Genomic DNA, 22,590 nt, shown 5'->3' on the forward strand with positions numbered 1-22,590 from the left:
GATCTGTACATTCTTTGTGCTAAATAAAGTTTAAAAACAAAAAAAAAACATCCACTGAAGAAAACCACCCACCACGAAGCATTGAACTGCTTCATACGTCACGCAGGTTCAAACGTCAGTTGTCACGTGACCGATTCACTGATTCAGTCAGTGAATACCAGACATGGATGTATTATAAAATACCAGATATGATACCAGAGAGCCACATGAGTGAAAATGACACAAAAAAAGTCCTTTGACTGAAGGGCACTTTGGACATCTGAGCAAAGGGGGCGGGTGCTTGAGCTCCCTCCCTCTGCACGGGCATGGTGTCCACAAGATTTGGAAATATGACCGTGTAAAAGAAACATTTTAAAGTAGATTTTTTTTCATTTCATTGGCGACACTATCAACAATGAAAATTAAAAAATAAAACGTCATAATCCAGTATTTTCGTCTAATTACATTATTCTGAGTTACTAATATTTTAAATCGAGTTGAAATGTACTATAAATATGCTTTTAATCCTCCATACAGGGTGACAGAAAACTGTGATGCCCAATATTTACATTTTTTTGAAAGATCAATTCCAAAATTAAAAACTAAATTTATATGCCGGCAAAAATATAGGAGGATCAAGATGTCTCTGGTTACAAATATAATTCCTCGTGATTTTTCGTTCTACATTTCCGTTTCTATACATTCAAACTATTAAAATCCCCAAAATACTGAAAGGGTTTTTGGTTCCATGAAATGGTGAGTGAGTGACACATCTTCACCTTAGGTTTTCTACGAACATTTTCCCTATTTTTGCCTCAAAGGCACACCAAACATTGCCATAACTTTTCACGAACAGTCCACTCTTGCACGGTAATAAGTATCCGTTTTATCTTTAAGTCATGCCTTTTATAAATGCACTGCATTTATTGAGTAAGTTGATTCAACTATTTCCGACCAACGATGACCTGGCAGTTAAAACTCGGGGCACAAGGGACCAGAATCCATCTTGGTGTTACAAAAAAAGAAGTCCTCCTTTTTTATTATTTATAATTTTTATTTTTCAAAATGAAGACAAAAAAAGAGGTTAACAACACCACATTTCACATAACAAAAAGAAAAACATTATACATGTCATAATTTTTCATGAACAGTCCACTCTTGCACGGCACTATCAATCAATCAATCAATCAATCAATCAATCAATCAATCAATCAATCAATCAATCAATCAATCAATCAATCAAATTTTATTTGTATAGCACCTTTCATCCAGGTACACGAACTACAAAGTGCTTAACATTTTGACTGAAAAATAAGCATAATAAAAACTGGGAAACCAATGCACACTGACATACAATATAGTTAATTAAAATGAAATAATGATAAAAGTTCAAGAATTGAGGCAAAAAAATAATCAGTCCACAATAATAGAATATAATAATAAAAACATTACAAGAAATAGATAAATAAAACAAATACCTATAAAAAAATGTAAACAGAATAAATAAAATGTGACACTCCATAAAAGCCAGACCAATTAAAAAAATCTGGACATTAAAAATGTCCAGAATATTTATCAGTTTTATCTTTAAATTATACCTTTTATAAACGTACTTCATTTATTGAGTAATTTTCAACTATTTCCGACACAACGATGAACCTGGCAGTTAAAACTCGGGGCACAGAGAACACCACCTATTATGGTGTTACAAAAAAAGGAGTCCTCCTTGACGTTTCCGCCGGGTTCCTCGTTGTTAGGTCTGAAGGCTGATTTATGGTTCCGCGTTACAGCAACGCAGACCCTACGCAGTACCCTACGGCGTAGGCTGTGCGTCGCTTTAAGGCGGAACCCTAATCCAGGGCTTTAGTGACAGTTCGGATGAAGGTGAGTCTGGTTACCTGAGTGCCCGCAGCCCCGTGTTGTTAACACACACACACACTCACACACTCACATCCGCCCTGCAGCCCAGAAGGACAAAAACACACACACACCAAGTCCTACAAGGTGAGTGCCGAACACGAGCTCAGTGGAGCTAACCAGACATTTACCCAGCTCTTTTATTGGTTCATAAACTTTAGTTCCCCCCTCTCCCTCTCTCTCCTCCAGCCCGGTGAGATGAGGGCTGGTCCGGTGCTGGGGCTGCTGCTCTGGGCGTGTTTGGTGTTTCTGGTGGGCATCTACGTGTTCGTGTGCGGGTTCCTGCTGGTGCGGCTGGAGGTGAACCGGACCAGCTCCTGCGGGGACGAGCTCCCCCCCGGCCGGGGCTCGGACTTCTGCCGCGCCCCGCCGCGCTTCCGCCGGGCCGTGCTGCTCATCGTGGACGCCCTCAGGTTCGACTTCGCCCGCTTCGACCCGGACAAGGCTGGGCCCCGGCCCTGCGAGAACAAGCTGCCCGTGCTGCAGCAGACGGCGGCCGCCCGGCCCGCACACACCCGCCTGTACCCGTTCCGGGCGGACCCGCCCACCACCACCATGCAGAGGATCAAGGGCTTCACCACCGGATCCCTGCCCACCTTCGTGGACGTGGGGAACAACTTTGCATCCAGTGCCATCTTGGAGGACAATCTCATCCACCAGCTGGGGCAGAAAGGTGAGTGGTTGCTAGTAGGGGTGGGTATTGGGAAGGACCTCACGATACGATACGCATCACGATACTTGAGCCACGATACGATACACATTGCGATATCCCGATTATGCGATATCCCGATTATTATATTCTACATAGTTCACCGAAAATTTTTAAAATGCATTACACATCTTAAAATCCAAGTTGTATATATGTACATGAGATGATAGTGATGGATCTTAAAATCCCAGTTGCACGTTCATCAGATTATAGTGACAATTCATGGGACAAACTGAGTCAAAACAATGTTTTATTATTTTATTATTACTATACAAGCTAAAGTTACAACATATTTGTATATGTTTTTCATATTATTTACATCATATGAAATTAACATTAAATTTAGTATGAGGTTGCTTTAATTATGTGGCAAATGATAATAAACACAAGAAAGATGGTACTAAAACCAAGGACAGGCACAGTGATCAGTCAGTATAGATATAAATCCATAAATAAATAAACCTCTGTCCATTATTTTTCATTTTTTAAGGACAGGCAATTGTGTTATATAAAAAATAAATTATAAAATGAAATAAAACGTGAAATAAAACCTGAGCTCAGTGCAGGGCCCTCCCAGGGTTGGTAGAGAGTGGCAATGCCCAGGACTGTCACTTAGGTAGGAGCACTGGGTGATATAATGGGAAAAAGATCGGGGATAAAAAAAAAAAAAATCGCTATTCAAATTTTGAATATCGATATTGAATCGGCTGGAAAAGTATCGCGATATATTGCCATATCGATATTTTTGCCCACCCCTAGGGCTGGGACCAGGGGTGTCAATTGGGTATGGCAAGGTATGGCAGCCGCCACACCTTTGCTTCAAGGGTTAAATGTAAATGTTGTTTTTTTTAAATACATTTATGGAATAACTACAAATGCAAATCAGAACAACATGATCGATTTCACTAGTTATTATACACTGCAAAAACTCAAAATCTTAACAAGAATGTTTGTCTTATTTCTAGTTAAAATGTCTAATTTTTAGTCTCTTTTTTTAAAAATCTCATTACATTTAAGACAAGACTCAAAAACAACAATTTTCACCTGTTTAAAGTAAATTTTCACTTGAAATAAGTCGAAAAATCTGCCAGTGGAACAAGATTGTTTTGCTTGTAATGAGAAGATAAATCTTGTTCCACTGGCAGATTTTTTGACTTATTTCAAGTGAAAATTTACTTGAAACAGGTGAAAATGGTCAAATAACAAGTTATTTTTCTGGTGATGGCTCTTGTTTTAAGTGTAATTAGATTTTTTGACTAAAATGAGACATTTTAACTAGAAATAAGACAAATATTCCTGGTAAGATTTTGAGTTTTTGCAGTGAGTGAGACTGCATTTGAAAAAGTTCCAATTTTCTTGACCACACAGATAAGCTACATAGCAGACTTATGTGATGAGTATTTGCTGGACGTGTTGATTGATACTCTAGTTAAGTTCAGTGACTCGTAACCTTGCCATATCTTAGCTTCCACTGAATTGACGCGACTGGCTGGGACGGTACGGGTAACTCACCGTTCAATACTGTGGCGATATGTGGCCCACCATAACCATAATATCACCATATCTACGATATTTCATATATTGTGAGAAATCTTCAACGATATATAGAATAGAAATAGAATAGAAAGCCTTTATTATCATTATACTGGTACAATGAGATTAGGCAGCAGTTCCGTAAAGGGCCACATGCAAAGACTATGTAACAAAGACTGTAAACTCTCAAGGAGGTTTTGGTGAGGATCCAGATGCGGGAGAGGAGGAGTTAGGAGTTGCCAAAAAACAAGGGTTTATTCCAAAAGAAGCAAGAGGCAAAAAAACAAAATCAAAGCACTGCTTGGCAGGAAAAAAAAAACTAACAGGAATAGAGGTTCAAAAAAACGGAATACATGGAGGGAAGCACAATACGGACCGACAGGGAACAAGGGAATGACAAGACCAGATATACTGAGGGGATAACGAGACATGACGAGACACAGGTGCAGACACAATCAGGGCAGATGGGACACAGGCGGGGCAAAACAGAAACTGAAAGCTGGGGGAGATGTCAAACCCTGACATAAACAACAAAATGAGAAACAGGAAACATGGACCTGAAGCGCCTGCCAGGGGGCAACAGGTCAAAGAAATGGAAACTGGGGTGGGTGTTGTCCTTTAAGATGTTCCTTAAACATGCTGCTGAGGCAGCGGGAGCTGTAGATGTCAGACAGGGAGGGCAGAGGGCAGCCGATGATCTTCTGTGCTGTGTTTGCCACCCTCTGCAGCCTCTTCCTGTCTGCTTCTGTGCAGCTGGAGTGCCACACTGTCATATGTGACTGAAAAAGAAAAAATACCCATAAAAAGGAAAACGTCTGTAGTTATGCATTTATTCAATGCCAAAACGTCCTACAATGTACAAAGAAAGTGCATTTGTATAGAGCCTCACTGCCTCCTAGGCTTGTAAATGTAAACACTCTACAGTTGGCCAAATTAAAGTGCATGAACAATAATAACATGTTTTATAAACCAGGACAGTGCACTGCTTTGTTTCTAAAGCCTGAGTTATGGTTCTGCGTCAAATCGACGCCGTGCCTACGCCGTCACCATGACGCCGTCATGAACCCTTCGGACTTCTCCGTCTCTCCATTTCGCCGCGGTGCAGTACCCCCGTGACCGCTAATTCGCGATCTTTTCCTGAATGGTTTATCCGACTTTTTCTGGTCACAGTGAATCAAAGAGTTAAGGCCAACTATTGTGCAAGAAAACAAAACAAAAAGAATCAAATCACACATACACAAAGAAAAGAGCGCTGAAAGTTCACGACTGCTTCAAACCGGAAACCGGAAATGCGTTGCTACCAATTGAACCAATCACAGCCCTCTCTGTCTGCGTGTGGTCTGCGTCGCTCGACGCGTAGTTACAATTTTCAGGAGGTACGCGTCAGTGACGGCGTGTCGTCTGCGTCGACCCAAACTACACGCCGTAGGCACGGCGTCGTTTTGACGCAGAACCATAACTCGGCCTTTAATACTGAAAAGTCAGGAAGCAACTTGATTTAGCACAGTACCTCACTGCCTCCTAGGTTTGTAAATGTAAACACTGTATAGCTGGACAAATTAAAGTGCATGAACAATAGTGCGGTGACAACTGCATAAATCCATTATGTGTTGTAATAAAATATCAATATTCGCCGTCAGTTTATCGATTATTTATTGCGACAGAGAGAGCAACAATATATTGCAATATCGATTTTTTTTTTCCCCACCACTAGTTGTTACACACAGTCACAACTATACCAGGTATCAAATCAAACTTTATTTATAGAGCACCTTTCATAAGATAAGGTAAGATAATCCTATATTTCTCTCTCAATGGGGAAACTCACTTGTTTAGCACCAGTACACTTAAAGGGGACCTATTATGAAAAACACGTTTTTTCTTGTTTTAACATATATAAAGTGGTCTCCCATCACCCTGCCAACTCAGAAAAGATGATACCCCATGAAAATCTGCAAGGTCTGCTCCCCCCACCTTACAGAATCCCCCAGTGTCATGTGGTTTCTGTGAGCCGTTTAGATTTGTGCATTTTCTTTACGTCACCAAAATGCAAACCACGCCCTCTGTCTCCTCCGCTGCTGAAACCACGCCCACAACCAGCTCTTTCCGCAGGCTGGAGCGGTCCTTCCTTCAGCCAGTCGGACGCGGCGCTGCGGCGGAGCGGATCCGGGTTAAATCATCCAGGTTCCCGGGTGGTTTGGGAGCTGGGTCCTTGGGGGTCTGTCCCAGGTCGGACCAGCTTCACCCTCCAAGATTTTCAGCCAAATCTGTCGGTTTGATCCCCGATAACGGGCGATGCGCCGCGGATGCGCCGCGGATGCGCCGCGGATGCGCTCCGGAGCCGATTTGTGCGCCCGCCGTGGGGTTGCAGCGCCCGTCGCGCAGCATCCGCCGGGCAGATCCGGCTGAAATTCTGCTGGTCGGTCCCCGGGAGTCCCTGCTACCAGTCCAGGCCGGTTCCTGCGGTCCCGGCTGGTCGGAACCGGTCAGATTCCCTGGTTAAAGCTGCGGTGATGCGCGCTGCTCTGTCGGTTTGATCACCGGTAACGGGCGATGCGCCCCGGAGCCACGCCGGGCGCCCGGCGTGGCTCCGGGGCCAGCGTTCAGCATCCGCCGGGCAGATCCGGCTGAAATAGTGCATAAATGTTATTTATATACAACTCATATTTTATTTTTTTAACAATAAAGTTTCCATTTGTGAAAATTCAGTGTTGTATTTATTTACAGGCTCGGGCTGCTCTGGCGAGCGAGGTTTATTCTCCTCCCCTGCTACACGTCATTCAGGGAGCCAATCAGCGCAGAGCCTCATTATCATACCCCCCCCCTTCCCTTAGAATGAGGCACAGAAAAAGAGGTTAGAAGCGGTAAAACTAGAGACATGGCCCACAGGCTGGATTTCTGATTTATGTAGAAAAAACAAGCTTTAGATTGTTTTTAAGACATTCAAGGCCTGTTTAAAATATACATTAAATGCCATAATAGGTCACCTTTAACACACACATGCAGGGGAGGGGTAAAAAAGGTGAAAATTAAAAAAAATATATAATTACAAAATATAAACAGTATATACAGTACATTGCAATGGAAGTAAAAATAGTGCGAAAGAAAAATACAGTGCAAAAAAGCAGGTAGAATGAGTGTGAGGTAGACAGACAGATATTGCATAGATATTGCACATATGGTTATTGCACATCTTGTCATTGCACATGTTATAATTGTCCGTTGCTACGGTGAGCAGGCCTGGTTGTGGAGTCTGATGGCAGCGGGGAGGAAGGACCTGCGATGCCTCTAAGCGACGCATCGAATGCAGCACAAAGTGCTTTACATGAAAACAGTACACAAACATAAAACTTATTAATGCCCTTCCCCGCACACTCACAGACAGACACAAGCACACCACAATTCACCCAAGTTACACACACGTAGACACACGCATCTATATAAATATGGGTGTAGACATGGCTAAGCACTGAGGATCCAGGTGAGGAAATGGTATCAGGGAGCCATCCATGCCAGGAGGTCTCATAACCCGCAGTTACATGTGGGGCCTCCACAGAGACCATCCCGGCCCGGACGGATAGAGGAGTCCACACCACAGCGGTGAAGCCGTGGTGCAGAGCTCCACAACCATCCAGGCCAGAACCACCCCCAGGACGACCCCCTGCAGGCCAGAGTCACTCCCAGCATGGAGGCTCCCCATGAGGAAACACTGGAGATAAAAGCTACAAGAAAGCAGGATAAGATAGGCTATGAGGTTAAAATACACACTAAAAGAGTATAGAAGTGTAACATAAAATCCTAAGAGTAGGTCTAAAGAGCAATACATTAGAAACTGAGAGAATAAAACAATAGAATGTATAAAATAGACCATAAATAACGACTAATACATTTAAATATAACATTGAGATAAAACAATGAGATAATAAAACAGGATAAATTAAAGATTAGTATAAAACAGAGTAGTAAGATCCAATAAAAATAGGGGTGAGCATAGAGAATAATAAAGAGTTAAATGAGTCAGTTAAAAGCCTGACTCTTTTTAAAAACATCAACAGTCTCTGCAGCCCTGAGGTTCTCCGGGAGGCTGTTCCACAATCGGGGATAATACTATAACAATACTGAAGACACTAGCAGCGCTGTGGTTTGCTGATTACACAATGCTACAAATTAGTGACACATATAGTACAGACATGTTTTCTTTTTTTCTGACTATAACATTTTGTTTTGTTAAATGTGTGTGTCCCTCACAGGTAAACGGGTGGTGTTCATGGGCGACGACACTTGGGAGAGTCTTTTTCCCAAGAAGTTTTACCGCTCTCTCCCCTTCCCTTCTTTCAATGTGAAGGATCTGCACACGGTAGATAACGGGATCTTGCAGCATCTCTACACAACTAGTATGTATTTACCACAAGAATATACACTTTATTATTATTACACAAAGCCAATTTGAAAACAAACTGTGCTAAATATAAATAAAACCACAAGGCAAGGACTTTCAAATTTCATAAACCCACATTTTATTCACAGCAGAATAGGAAACAAACTGAATATGAGATATTGCACCGTTTACCACCATGTAGAATCCTCTGTTATTTAAATACTGTATATATTTGAGATCTGAAGAGACCAGGTGCCGGAGAGAAGGAGAATGGAGTTCACGACATCCATGAGTTCCAAAGAGAATTTAAAACTTAAATTCATCCTTCAGTCTATTTTAAATGAGATTTTTGGACTTTTATGCTGCGGATCATTATGGAAGAATTGATTCACTATTTGTGGACAGTTTTTCACAGACTGGTCATTACTTCTCTGCTTTTCTAAGATGCCGTTTTTATACCTGGCGATGTCACTGACCTGTTCTCAGTTAACTTAATTTGTTGAGAGATGTTCCTCCGGGTGTTTCTTTTTAGCAGCAGCAGCCCATTGTTGTACGTTTCGTATCGTATTTGTTTAAGATGTGTTGTTGCCATCAACCTTCAACATCCCAACTGCATTTCTGCAGATTGAAGTTATGTGTTATTAAGTGTTATTAAGTGTTTAATGCCTCTGTTGTACTCGCATGTCATTTGTCTTTGTCTGTCCCTGTTGGTTTTAACAGTGGTGGGTGACGAGTGGGACGTCCTGGTTGCTCATTTTCTCGGGGTGGATCACTGCGGTCACAGGTTTGGCCCTGACCACCCGGCCATGGCTGACAAGCTCACCCAGATGGACGGAGTCATCAGGTCAGATTGTAGTCCGTCTGCTGAGCGCTTGTTTCACCGTTACCTCCAGAGGTGTCAAAAGTATTCACATTCATTACTCAGGTAGAAGTATAGATACTAGAGTTTAAAAATACTCCTGTAGAAGTATCAACTCAAGTTTTTTACTCAAATAAAAGAGTAAAAGTACGGGTTTCAAAACTACTTAAAGTGTAAAAGTAATGTAAGGGGGAAAAAAGCCATTAAGGACAAAAGCCATTGAAAATGAATGTATCTTAGTATAATGCAAATATATTAAAGAAGCATATATGTGTACTATTGAGCATTAACATGTGTTTCAGAGAGCAGGAGATATGATGACTAGTTACTTATAAGTATTGTAATGGTGCAAAAAGTCAAACTTCATGTTCATGTTATCATTTATCCTAACCTTTATTGGAATGTACATCCAAGTTTAGTTGCAGGAATCTGAGGGAACGGATGTAAGAACAAAACTGGACAAGAACATCTGAAACAACCACAACCAAATTCACTCTATCCGGATGGAGCAATTTAACTGGATAGTTTTTTTTTTAAAGGCCCAAATGAAATAGAGTAACAAGGCTGTTTTTAAAATGTAAGGAGTAAAAAGTACAGATAATTGTGTGAAAATGTAAGGAGTAAAAGTAAAAAGTCATCTGAAAAATAATTACTCCAGTGAAGTATAGATAACCAAAATTTCTACTTAAGTAAGGTAACAAAGTATTTGTACTTTGTTACTTGACACCTCTGGTTACCTCCAACTGAAGTCCTCATTGTCCGTCGTCATAGTTCACGCATAGACGATGCGATGATCGGCAGGTTTTTGACCCAGACAGAAATGGAAAGAAATATTACTTTCATTCATGCACGTTTTGTAAAGATGATGCAGATTTAGATAAATAAACTGCTGTCATTGTGTGAAGCCACAGATTTGATCAGGGTTAAATAGAAGCAGCACAAATATAAATCCTTTATTTGTGTACCCCCTCCCAGGTCTGTGATGGACCGTCTACAGAACGACACTCTTCTGGTGGTGATGGGAGACCATGGGATGACAGACAGCGGAGATCATGGTGGAGAAAGTGAGAAGGAGACCGATGCCGCCCTTTTCCTTTACAGTCCTTCCTCTATCTTTCCTGGACCTCCATCTGAGGTGAGAATGGGAATTCTTTTCAACATTTTAACAGGAAATGGTAAATGTTCTGTTGTGTAGCATCCTCTAACCTCGTTTTTTCGTTCGTCTCGTCATTTAGTGCATCTTATTACATATTGGGGGTAATGTGAGGTTCAGTGAGGACATCTTGGCATACGCAGATCAAACCATTGATCTTCCATTTGTAAAATGACAGTTCTACCAGCAGAACCGCAGTGGCTTTAATGTCATCAGATGGTGATTAAAGCATCTCAGCAGGATGCATTCTCGTATGTAATGGGTTCAAGTACGTAACATCGACCGGGTTGGAAGTAAAAAGACAGTATTTGACACTGTGGTGGAATAAAAGTCAACAACAAGAAATACAGTCTGTAAATTGTGAACTCCAGAAAACTGCATTGACACTTTGCAGCTTCTATCTAAGTGTGTAAAATCTTCACAGATCTTAATTATCACTCAAAAGCATTATTGTATAGAAGCAAGATTGCCTGTGGGGTGGTTTTGATTAATCAGGTATCAGAATCATCTTTATTGGCCAGGTTCGGACATTGTCCAACAAGGAATTTGACTCCGGTAATTTCGCTCTTTAGGCAGTAAATACACAAAAAATAAACAAATGCGGTATTTCTTGACATATATACAGATAAACATCTAAGGTGCAGCAGTTTGAGGTAGAGAAAAAAAAGACAGCTCTGAATAAAATAAAATAATCTATTTACAAAACAAATTATACAAAACAAATTATACAAAAACTATACAAAAAATACAAAAGGTGAGAGGTGCAGCAGAGTGAGGCAGACATGATTATTGCAGAAGGTGCTAAATGATTGTTATTGCACATGATTGGTTACTCTGAGACTGTAGTTGTGGGAGTTCATCAGAGCAACCGCTTGCGGGAAGAAACTGTCTCTGAGTCTGGAGGTTTTAGCTACAGAGCTCTGTAGCGCCGTCCAGAGGGCAGGAGTTCAAACAGTCAGTGTCCCGGGTGTGAGGGGTCTGCAGAGATTTGACCTGCCCGTTTCCTGGTCCTGGACCGGTACAGGTCCTCGATAGATGGGAGGTTAGTCCCAATTATCCTCTCTGCAGACCTGATTGTCCGTTGCCGTCTGTTCTGTCCAGTTTGGTGACTGATTCAAAGCAGACAGTGATGGACGTGCAGAGAACAGACTGGATGATGGCAGAGTAAAAGGTGACCAGCAGTTCCTGTGGCAGGTTAAACTTCCTGAGTTGACGCAGGAAGTACAACCTCTGCTGAGCTTCTTCCGGACAGAGTTGATGTGGGTGTACACTTCAGGTCCCGGGAGATGGTGGATCCCAGGAACCTGAAGGAGTCTGTGGTGGAGACAGTGCTGTTGAGGATGGTGAGGGGGGGGAGTGGCGGTGGGTTTTCAATTGTATCAATTGTAAAGGTCAGTTACATTCAGAGTGAGAGATTAGCACTCTGTCTGACTGATGCACTTTAACAAGTTAGACTTTTATGTTTCATTCATGCAGAGTGGCTCGCTCACAAGTAAGAAGAAATATTTTACCCAGGCCTTTTCAAAGAAAACATCCTATCCACAAAATCTTTCTTATTTTATATGTTTGTATACTTATGTCATCATTTAAAATAGCTTTACTCCAAATATGAATCACCAAACAAGCGTGCATGTAAATTGGGGTTCTGTCCTCTGCTCGTAGGTGGTATCTGATTTCTAGGGATAAGTGATGGACCGTAGTCCAGAAAAGTCAGCTCCGCTGTTGATTCCAAAACTGTTGGGTAACTGAAGGGTTCTGTCAGAAGAGCGCAGTGACACAGTTAGAGTATTTGTGGGCGCTAGCGGAGCAGGCGGGGGGCAGAGGGGGCGGCCGCCCCGGGCCCACCACTGCGTGGGGGCCCACGCCAAAGGGGAAAAAAAAAAGTGTGCCGAATAAAATAAGGAAAAATTGACTGTATAACACTTGAGTTAATAAGGATAAAGTTGTTTCAAAAATAAAAATGAAAGAAATAGTCCCTTCTCCCCTTGTGTGTCTGTCTGCCATGCACGGGTACGTGCGCGTGCATGTTGCAGAATATGCCGTTTTTTTCTCTTCAGTGGATTTTTCTTTTCACTGGGAAACTCAGGTTTCTTTTTTTTCGTCAACATTTAGGCGTCCATGGGATTTTAAGTTTGCCTATTTCATTGTTTGCTAGATGACAAAGTGTAGTGAGTTCCTTATCAAAATAATATACTTCCTTGGTGTTTTATCTGTTTCAATTCCGAGTGTTTGACGTAACATTCATTATTAGTACTGCTGTGAATGGGTAATGGTTCTTAATTGCATCGAATTTAGCCGTTTCATTGCTGGTTTCTGGATTCACCATTGATACAATAAGGGACCGTTGTAATTCTGAAATTGCTGATTATTTCTCCATATCCACTGGTGCGTTCAGGGACAATTGGAAGTTACTGTATTTGGCGAGAATTTAACATAACATTTGTAGTTTCTTTCTAATTCACTGTTGTTGAGAGACTGGCATTTTGATCATTCTTACACCATCTTGGTTTATCTCATTTCTTTACATTGGATTTCTGCATTGTTAGATTGCATGCCCTTTATTGTTTATTTGATTAGTGTAATGTTATTTCCTTCTCATTTGTAGAAATCATAAACCCATCAAACCCATAAATAAATCTATCATCTGTTGTGGCCGGACAAACCTGGGGAGATTAAGGATTTAAATCAGTTGCCTTATACAGTCCTTCAGAGGTCACACGTTTGGATTATATTCCATCACCTCTTTTACAGTTCGGATTTGAAAAGGTTTTGAAATTAAAGTTTTTGCATTTTGGATGGTTCAATGTGCTCTCTGCCCACCGCTGGATGAAACAATCATTGGTAAGCTGTCATAATACAAATTATTTCTGATAACATTGTCATAATGCTGGATATATGGCCTTTCCTATATTGTGTGTTGCTGTTTGACCACCGTGTTGCTCGGTCATTGTGTTAAATACATGTCGTCGCACATTGTAACCTGTTGTCGTGCAGGTTGAACACGTGTGTCTGAATTGATCTACTCGGCTGTATTAAATCTGACATCACTGGACGTCATTTGATTTTATCTCCAGTATGCTTTATCTTAAAGTCTGCATTAGGCTTATAATTAGGTTTGACATAATGACTGGTAAATCCATGGTGCTGAAAGCTCATGTGAGGGTTCTGACCGTGTCGCTGCTGCTGTGTTTGTGTGTCGAGGGCCTGATCTGTGGCATTTATTATTTTTTTTAGCGATTTATGTTTTAACAGGGATGTTTAGGCCACAAGGGCCCATCAAGAATGCTCCGCCCCTGTTTGTGGGATATTTCTGTTAGAATCAAAAATGATTAAAGTGTATCAGCAACAGCGTTCAGCATTCATAAGGATTTCTGGTAAGATGAAGATGCCTGTCCATCCGTTCATTTTTATTTTACTCCCTTCATCCTGTTCAGAAGGTCACGGAAGAACATTTGTACTCCAGCGTGCAGCCTCAGACCTGCTCAACTGTTACTGCACAACAAAAGAATCAAGCTGTTTGTTGTTAATCTTTCTGTGACTTTGCTAACACTGCTGAATCATGAGCAGCCGGTAGAATCATAACCGAAAATGCTTTTAGTCGGCACGCAGACACACAGGTCTCACAAGTGTGGAAAAGAGATCTAATGTGGTTCTTTTTTTTTTTTCCGTTCTCCACAGAGCGAACCAGAAGTGGTTCCCCAGACAGACCTGGTGCCCAGTCTGGCTCTGCTGCTGGGAATACCAATCCCGTACAGCAGCGTGGGCCAAGTCCTGCTGCCGTTGTTCCCTCCGCAGGAGCAGACAGAAGGTGCAGTGGGAGGAATCGGCCAGCTGGAGGCGCTGTGGATCAATGCCAAACAGGTAGTTTGCTCTGTTGCTGAATTTTATTGTGTTCGCTCTACATTGACAATGTTTCACCTCTCACCTATCCTGAGGCATGTTTAGTCTTTATTTATTTATATTTTCATATTTTTCATTTCATTTTTATTTTTATTTATTCCGATCATGGAAATATGCAAACAAAAGAAACAAACAAGTAAAATAACAACACAATCAAAAGCATATTCCATAACCAGAAAGGAGCAGGAAGAAGAAAATCTTATTATACCTGCCCCTCCCTCAAAACAACATTGAACAATAATAACAGATTTCTGCACAATTACTTAGTTAATATCACAAGAAAAGAAAAAATCAAAGATAGATTGTCTGTCTCCATACGCATATATTATCAATTTTGACTATTTCATCCATACATTTCTATTATTTTTCTCTTTACATTTATTTTTAAACTGAAATATGTTTATACAGCCCTTTAAATCATAATTTAATGAATTCCATAACTTAATTCCAACAATGCTCATCTGCTTTAGAGTTATTCGGGCAAATAAATGTTTAAAATTGAATTTTCTACGACTATCTTCATTGTTTGAACTGAAAGTAAACATGTATTGTAGGTTTTCTGGTAATGCTTTACATTTATCTGTGTACATGATTGTGATTTTTCCTGTGTTTGTGAAGGTTAACCGTTTCCTGGAGACTTATTCCAGCATGGCCAACGACATCCCAGCAGAAAGCCTTTCCCAGCTGAAGGAAGAGTTTGCTCGCCTCTCGTCTGAGTACCTGGCCGCGGCCAGAGAGGGCCGGCCGCCGTCCCCCCAGCTGGCCTCTCTGCTGCAGGCCTACCTCACCTCCGTCAGGGACACCTGCCGGGCCACCTGGGCTCGATTCAGCCCTCTGAAGATGGCGGCAGGTTTAACCATCCTGGGCTTTGCCTGTGTGATGTGTTTCATAGTGTCTGAGCTCTCCTCGGCGCTGAGCGGGGAGAGCGGTGTCAGACTGAAGGCTCCGGTTGCCGTGGCCCTAACGGTGGGCGTGTCTGTGGCTGCTGCTCAGATGCTCGTGCAGGGATACGTGGAGGCGGTGTGGTGCCTGGCAGCTGGCGCCTTCAGTTCAGAACTTCTCTTCTTCTGGAGCGCACTTCAGATAAATAGCCCTGCTATCTCAAAGAACGGGACCAAAGCCCCGAGGTGTGCCCGGTGGCTGACCCCACGTCACCTGCTCGTCCCTCCTCTGGTCGTCCCGCTGCTCCGCTGCGCCTCCCTGCTCTCAGATAGCTATGTGATCGCAGAGGGCCGGGTCGTAACCTTCCTAGTGTTCTCTCTGGCCCTCTGTATTCCCATCTATCTCAACTGGGACGGCCTGCTCCTGCCCCCCCTCCACGACCCTCTGAAGCCTGCAGGGCTCCTGCCTTTCCCGCCCTTGTCTCCATCGACGGTGAGGAAAGAAAGCAGCACCCTCCTGGCCTGTTTGGGACTCCTCATCGGCAGCCTGTACCTCTCCCTCTCCTTCCACGGCTGTCGGGAAGAGCAGGGCTTCTGCCAGCCGTCGCAGTTCCTCTCTCCGCTCTCCCGGCTGCAGAACAGCCAGCTGAAAAACTTTCACTACATCCTGGCTGTGGTCTCTCTTGGCATTTACACGTATCTGCTGAGGCACTGCCTCTGCCACTATGGTAATCTCAACTCCTCAGGTGGGACTGTGTTCACAGCCCGCTGGATACTGCCGCTGCTGTCCGTGTGCCTGGGGCTGCACTGGGCCGTTAGTGCCACTCCGGAGGACAGCTTCAGGAACCTGGCCGAGCTGATCCGCGTGGCGCAGCTGGCCCTCCCCAGGGCAGCCTTCTGTCTGCTGGGGCTGGGGATGTCTCTGATCTGGCTGGACCCTCTGACCGTGTTTGTGAAGTCGAAGGCTGCAGCCTCCGCCAGAAGCTCAGCTCTGCCCCCGCCCCGCTACAGAGCCAGCACCGGCATCAGCCCCCAAGCCGAGCTGCAGCACCTGATCCCCCAGATCTACCAGCGCATGCGTCGCTCCCTGGACGACGGAGAGCTGAGCGGGGAGGTGGACAACAGGCCCACCGTAGAGGCCTACGGACTAGGAACGGTGTACTCGGCCCCCGTGCTCTTATTCTGCGGCCTGCTGGGAGTGGGACTGCTGCTGCTGCACCCGGAGGGCATGGCCGTGTCCTTCCTCTTACTGCTGCTGGAGATGGCAGCTCTGCTACACATCCATGCCTCATCCACAAACCTCAGCGGCCTGCATGGAGCTTACACTGGTAAGATGTTCACAGTAGGGATGGACTGAAAAATGTATCACAATAATTTCTGGCATTTATCCCGATAACGATAAAAATGACGATAAAAAAAAAATACCAACTCCACCTTTTGTAACTATAAATCTATCACCACATTCAGTCTTTGGAGCCCCCAAATCACTGCTCTAAAAGATACTAAATACTACTAAACTACACCAATTAAATTGAATTGATAAAAAACAATTAAATGAGTTACACCTGTACTGCAAAACTGGAATGACTCAAGCTCCTCGCTCTCAGATCCGCCTTTCTTTCAGGCTCATTTCTTTCTTTCTTTCTTTCTTTCTTTCTTTCTTTCTTTCTTTCTTTCTTTCTTTCTTTCTTTCTTTCTTTCTTTCAGGCTCATTTCTTTCTTTCTTTCTTTCTTTCTTTCTTTCTTTCTTTCAGGCTCATTTCTTTCTTTCTTTCTTTCTTTCTTTCTTTCAGGCTCATTTCTTTCTTTCTTTCTTTCTTTCTTTCTTTCAGGCTCCTTTCTTTCTTTCTTTCTTTCTTTCTTTCTTTCTTTCTTTCTTTCTTTCTTTCTTTCTTTCAGGCTCCTTTCTTTCTTTCTTTCTTTCAGGCTCCTTTCTTTCTTTCTTTCTTTCAGGCTCATTTCTTTCTTTCTTTCTTTCTTTCTTTCTTTCTTTTTGGCTCATTTCTTTCTTTTTAGCTCCTTTCTTTCTTTCTTTCTTTCTTTTCTGGCTCATTTCTTTCTTTCTTTCTTTCTTTCTTTTGGGCTCATTTCTTTCTTTCTTTCTGGCTCATTTCCTTCCTTCCTTCCTTCCTTCCTTCCTTCCTTCCTTCCTTCCTTCCTTCCTTCCTTCCTTCACGTACATGTACGTTGTGCTGTGTTGTCCTATTTCAGAGTCACATGATGTTTTTGAAGTGAAATGTTTAATCTCCTGTTGTTTGTTTCCTCCCCCACCCCTCACTATTTGGTTCAGGTGGTTTCAACGTGCCCTGGACTCCAGTCGTGCTGTGGTCCCTCGCTGCCACCCAGTTCTTCCACGCCACCGGTCACCTGCCCACCTTTCCATCTATCCAGTGGGGGGCTGCCTTTGTGGGATTCCCTGACGGCCACACGGGCACCTTATTACCCGCCTCACTGGTTACCCTCAACACCTTTGCCTCACACATCTTATTTGCTGGTAGTTACTTAAAAAGAAAAAAAGTAGATAACTCATAAAGGTCAGGTTGTCTCCTTGATGCTTGAAGTGAACTTTCTATCTGTGTTTCCATCTTTTTGTCAGTGGCTTGTCCGCTGCTGCTGTTTTGGCCTTTGGTGCGTGAGGTGCGTGGGAGCAGAGGGGGGCCGGCCTGTGGTGAGGAAGGGGACGACGCCGTGATGGAGATGAGACTGAGAGAAAACCTACATCAGTTCAGCTCTGCACTCCTGCAGCTTTCAACACGCTACCTCTTCGTTCACGGAGCACAGGTTTGGTTCACAGACAATATTTCTTCCTTCTGGATTTGAGGCATGCTTTGGGAGCCTGTTTTTGTGACATATTTTGTCCTCTATGACTCAGCTTTGCTCTGAAAAGTCTGTATTTATCACGTCTCATTCTTTCCATAGGTCTTTTCGTCAGTCTGTGCTGCTGCCATCCTCAGGAGACACCTAATGGTGTGGAAGGTTTTTGCACCCAAGTAAGTGCCTGAATTGATTTTCCACCTCACACAAACACTGACAGGAAAAGCTTTTGAGAATATGGGCAGCATTGCTTGTAACCACCACCTATACAGACTCCTCAGCGACTGCACATAATACAGCTGCACTCTTGTGTAGAGCTGAGTATTGATTCAAATGTCAAGAATCGATTCGATTCCGATTCTTAAGATTCAGAATCGATTATCACCATTTGATCCGATCCGATCCGACTCGATTCGATATTGATTTGGGTTAGTGTTGCCTGGATTATATGACTGTAAAATAACTATTGAATTAATAATTTCACAATAATTATTGTGAAATAACTAAGAAATAAATAACTCAAATAGGCATTTCAATATCCATTTAAAGAGCAAAAAAAGAAAGAAATTGCAACAGCTCAAGCAGTAAACAAATTATTTTAGCTTGTCTGATTTATTCTGTCACCAGACACACAGCTTGCCATGAAGCACCCGGCATTTTCTCTAAAGAAAAGTTAATTTAGTTCAGGAGTTTTCAAAACTACTGGGACTACTGGGATTAAAGTTCACCAGGCAAAAATGTAATGATGGAGAAAAAAAAAAAAAAAAAAAAAATATATATATATATATTTATTTATTTTTTAATATATATATATATATATATATATATATATATTTTTTTTTTTTTTTAATAAAAAATATATCGATCTTTAGACATACAAATCGATTTTTAGGAATTAATATGAGAATCGATTTAGAATCATAAAATTGATTTTTTCAACACAGGCCTACTGTTGTGGTGGTGACCCCTTGTTTTGCCCCTGCAGGTTGATGTTCGAGGCCTCGGGCTTCCTGGTGAGCAGCGTGTCCCTGCTGATCGGCGTCATGTTGGTGCTGAGAGTCGACGTGGCGGTGGGCCACTGGTTTAAAAAACTCATCCCAGATGCATCCAGGTAGCAGCGGTGCTGCTGCTTTTTCACCAGAGCTCACTGTGCCACCGGGAAAACTGACAGGGATGTCACTGGGAAAGTTTTCCAGGGGAAACAAAAAAGAAAAGTAAAAAAATTGCCATCTGTGATGAAGAACCCCAGAAACAAGTGACACGAGGTCATCCTTACTGAAAACTGTTGTATATTACTGGCAGCAAGGGGGGCTGGTCGAACATCCGGACTTACATTTAACATAGTTAGGGTTGAAGGAGCTTTTAAAAAAAATTAAGGAATAAAAAGGTGGAGCCTTTTGAAAGGCCTTTGCTGCATGACTTACATGTGATCAAGTGAACAAGTTTTCTCTGAATGTTTTATTCTTTTTCTAGTACATTGGATGTCTCTGAAGCCAGTCAGTTTTGTAGGTGTTTCATAGTGCAGAATCCAAATGCGTAAGTATATGCAGAGCCAGTGAAGAAGTAGGTGCTACCAAACTCTGAATGGTACTTGGCATCGAGTTTACACATTCTTCTGACCTGCCGCAGCGATGAACAACCTCAGTATTGGAGTCAATTCAGCCTTTAAGCTTTGGATTTTATTATTTCACTTTCTAACTGAGGCTGCAGCTACGTTCACGCCCCACAAACTCGACCGGGGAAGAATGTGGTAGGAAGCAGGTCTGAAATCGAACTGTTTCCTCCACAGAGGAAGACAAACACCATTTCCCACCATTTCGAGCAGAAGAGTTGTGGCATCTAATTGCTGAATGTGAATCTGTTGCCTCTTTCTGCTTTGGGATGACCGCGAAAGCTCATCTGCTAGCTATGAAGCTGCTTCACGATCAATTTGTAAGCTGGTTTTCTCTATTTGGTGAAATCCATCCAAGTGCATTACAGTCTGTCGTTTGTCTACCAGAAGATGCTTCAACATCTTTTTGTAAGTTTTCTATGATTCAGAACATACTGCCAGTTCGTATTTCGGGGTAGTTACAAATGCTTTTCTTTTCTCTCTAACACTTTTGTAGATTAATCAGTTAAAGCCTCCTTTTTCTTTTTTTTCTGACAGGGTTTGATTTCCAACTCAAAGTTTAAGTTTTTCTTAAATCAGAATCTGATGATTTGTTTGCTTTTTTTTAATTTAATTTAATTTTTTTCCCCCCATTTTATCACCCAGTGCTCCTACCTACGTGACAGTCCTGGGCATTGCTCCCTCTACCAACCCCGGGAGGGCCCTACACTACTGTTCTAACCCTTTTCCCTGTTTTTTATGATTGTTTTTGCGTGCATTGTTATGAAGATGATGGGGTACTTAAATCCAGGATCTCCAGAAACGTATTCAGTCGATCTATTTCTGTGGTGCATCTAAGTCGCTATCTGTTGCGAGATCTGTTACTGCACTGCGGCTGCAGTCAGCAGCTCCAGCTCATTAGCTAATGCACAATATTGAAGGGTGTTCAGCTCAGGTGGGAGTTCTTTATGCTGCTGTTTGGGAGCGATCAGTCATCGAGGGCGGTGTTTGCCCGAGAGATTCTTCGGGGGAATGATGGCACTTTTTTTTTCTGTTTTTAAAATGTTTGAAGGGTTAATTCATGATTTTACATGCCATGAAAAGCATAATAAAACTTTTTTACATCGTGTCCTGGTTTGACATTAATTTTCATTTGAGGATTAAAAGTATTTGCAATAGCCTTGGTTCATTTTATCATGAGATCTTTAATTTGAAAATGTATAACTTGTTTTAACAAAGTTTGTTTCTGATACATAAAAGTAGTTTTTAATTATTTGTATTTATTTATTTTTTTATATTTTTGCGTCAGTGGATTAAAACAAAGATTTTTAAAGCACACTTTGCTTACGATATATCATTCATTATTCATGATGGCTCTTCACATTTTCCTGTTCACTTTATTCAGAGTTGTCAAAAGACAACTAATTTTTTTTTTTTTCGTCATGAAGTTTATTTTCAATATTTTCTAAGGGTACCAACTAATCTGTCCTGGCTGAATTAAATTTTTCAAAACTTCTACTGAGCTGCAATTCATATTTATTGTAAATTATTATTTTACCATTGAGAGATTCTCTTTTGTTTACCGGAATGTTGCCAAGAAATGTGATCATTATATCATTATGTGCTTCAACATTCCACACCGGATGTTAGTTACATTTATGTGATACAAATGCAGGGTACAGTCAGATGCCGAAAAACTGCAACTCTCCATCATTGGAGAAAGTTCATCAATGGAGGATTGTCTGATGGGGAGGGAGATTATCCTGATTTTGCACCTGACAAACGACATGAGGAAGATGGTATTGCATCTGACTCATCAGTTGAACCTGAAGAACGAGGATGTGAGTCAGGGGAAAGTGGACATGGTGATGACAGACAAGAGACCAGGGAGTGCTGCAAATCTGCTGAATTTAATCCAGACGCAGTCCAGTTTGAGACTGACAATAAAACAGGACACAAGGAAACAGACTTAATAGCTACTGGACAAGGTAGAACAGTATATTGATGAAGAGTTTACTCAGTTACAGTATACAGAGCCAGGCCACCAAGGCTCTCCAAAACCTGACAAGTGGGGAAATGCCCAAGTTGTTCAAGAAGAAGAAATGGACCATCAAAAACAAAGCAAGAAACATCTGGTGGGGCGTCTTCCTCATGTCACAGTCCATACAACATCTGCATCACATAATCCTGAAGTTGTCAGTCCGAAGAATCTAAAGTCTGGAAATAAATCACACTTTCATAATTTGTCTCCCACTGGGGACTTTCTTCTATCTTGTAACATTAACCTATTCGTCCACATAGGAGGACATCTTTTCTTTCTCAGAAAGTATTTCTTGAAATCCTGGGATGCTGGGATCTTCCACCCTACATCCCACATCTTTCTCTTTTTGTTTGTTTTTAATGCACTCAAACACACATTCCAAAATAAACTTAAAGCCACTTAAAATGAGCAAAATGATGTATTTTAACTGGGAAGGGGAGGGCTGGCTGATTGATAAGGGTGTGTTTTGGCCCTATCCTGAGGGGTGGGGCCTGGGGGGCCCCAGGGGGCTGGATTGTTGGTATGTCTATTCTTTTTACTGCAACACAATTCACCACTAAGACACATCACATAAACTCTACAGCATTTACCACACTACACACACTGCACCCATCACGTCTTTCTGTCAGTCATATTCTTTCATCTGCAGTAGCGGAACATTTCAGAGCCGGGCCGGGGGGGCATGACACATGACCGGGCCCTTTGCAGCAATTTACCACAAACTCACATTTTCTTGCTGACAGAGTGTGTCAGTGATTGTTATAACTGTAGCATACCTGTAAACCTGCTACCTACCTGTAAACCTGCTACCGTACGTCGCAACCGGGCGTCCCGA

At 42.2% G+C, this 22,590-nt stretch overlaps 1 protein-coding gene across 1 annotated transcript; it reads left to right on the forward strand.

Moving 5' to 3' along the window:
• Positions 1 to 1,831: 1,831 nt before the first annotated feature.
• On the forward strand, positions 1,832 to 20,843 carry pigo (phosphatidylinositol glycan anchor biosynthesis, class O). Its single transcript, XM_061734413.1, has 11 exons — positions 1,832 to 1,983; positions 2,086 to 2,569; positions 8,389 to 8,532; positions 9,237 to 9,360; positions 10,351 to 10,510; positions 14,207 to 14,389; positions 15,047 to 16,637; positions 17,600 to 17,803; positions 17,906 to 18,090; positions 18,229 to 18,299; positions 19,109 to 20,843. The coding sequence occupies exons 2-11, from the start codon at positions 2,095 to 2,097 to the stop codon at positions 19,236 to 19,238; spliced, it is 3,267 nt and encodes a 1,088-aa protein (XP_061590397.1). The 5' UTR covers positions 1,832 to 1,983; positions 2,086 to 2,094; the 3' UTR covers positions 19,239 to 20,843.
• Positions 20,844 to 22,590: the final 1,747 nt, after the last annotated feature.

This window comes from Cololabis saira, chromosome 11 (genome assembly GCF_033807715.1).
Source record: "Cololabis saira isolate AMF1-May2022 chromosome 11, fColSai1.1, whole genome shotgun sequence".
NCBI lineage: Eukaryota > Metazoa > Chordata > Actinopteri > Beloniformes > Belonidae > Cololabis > Cololabis saira.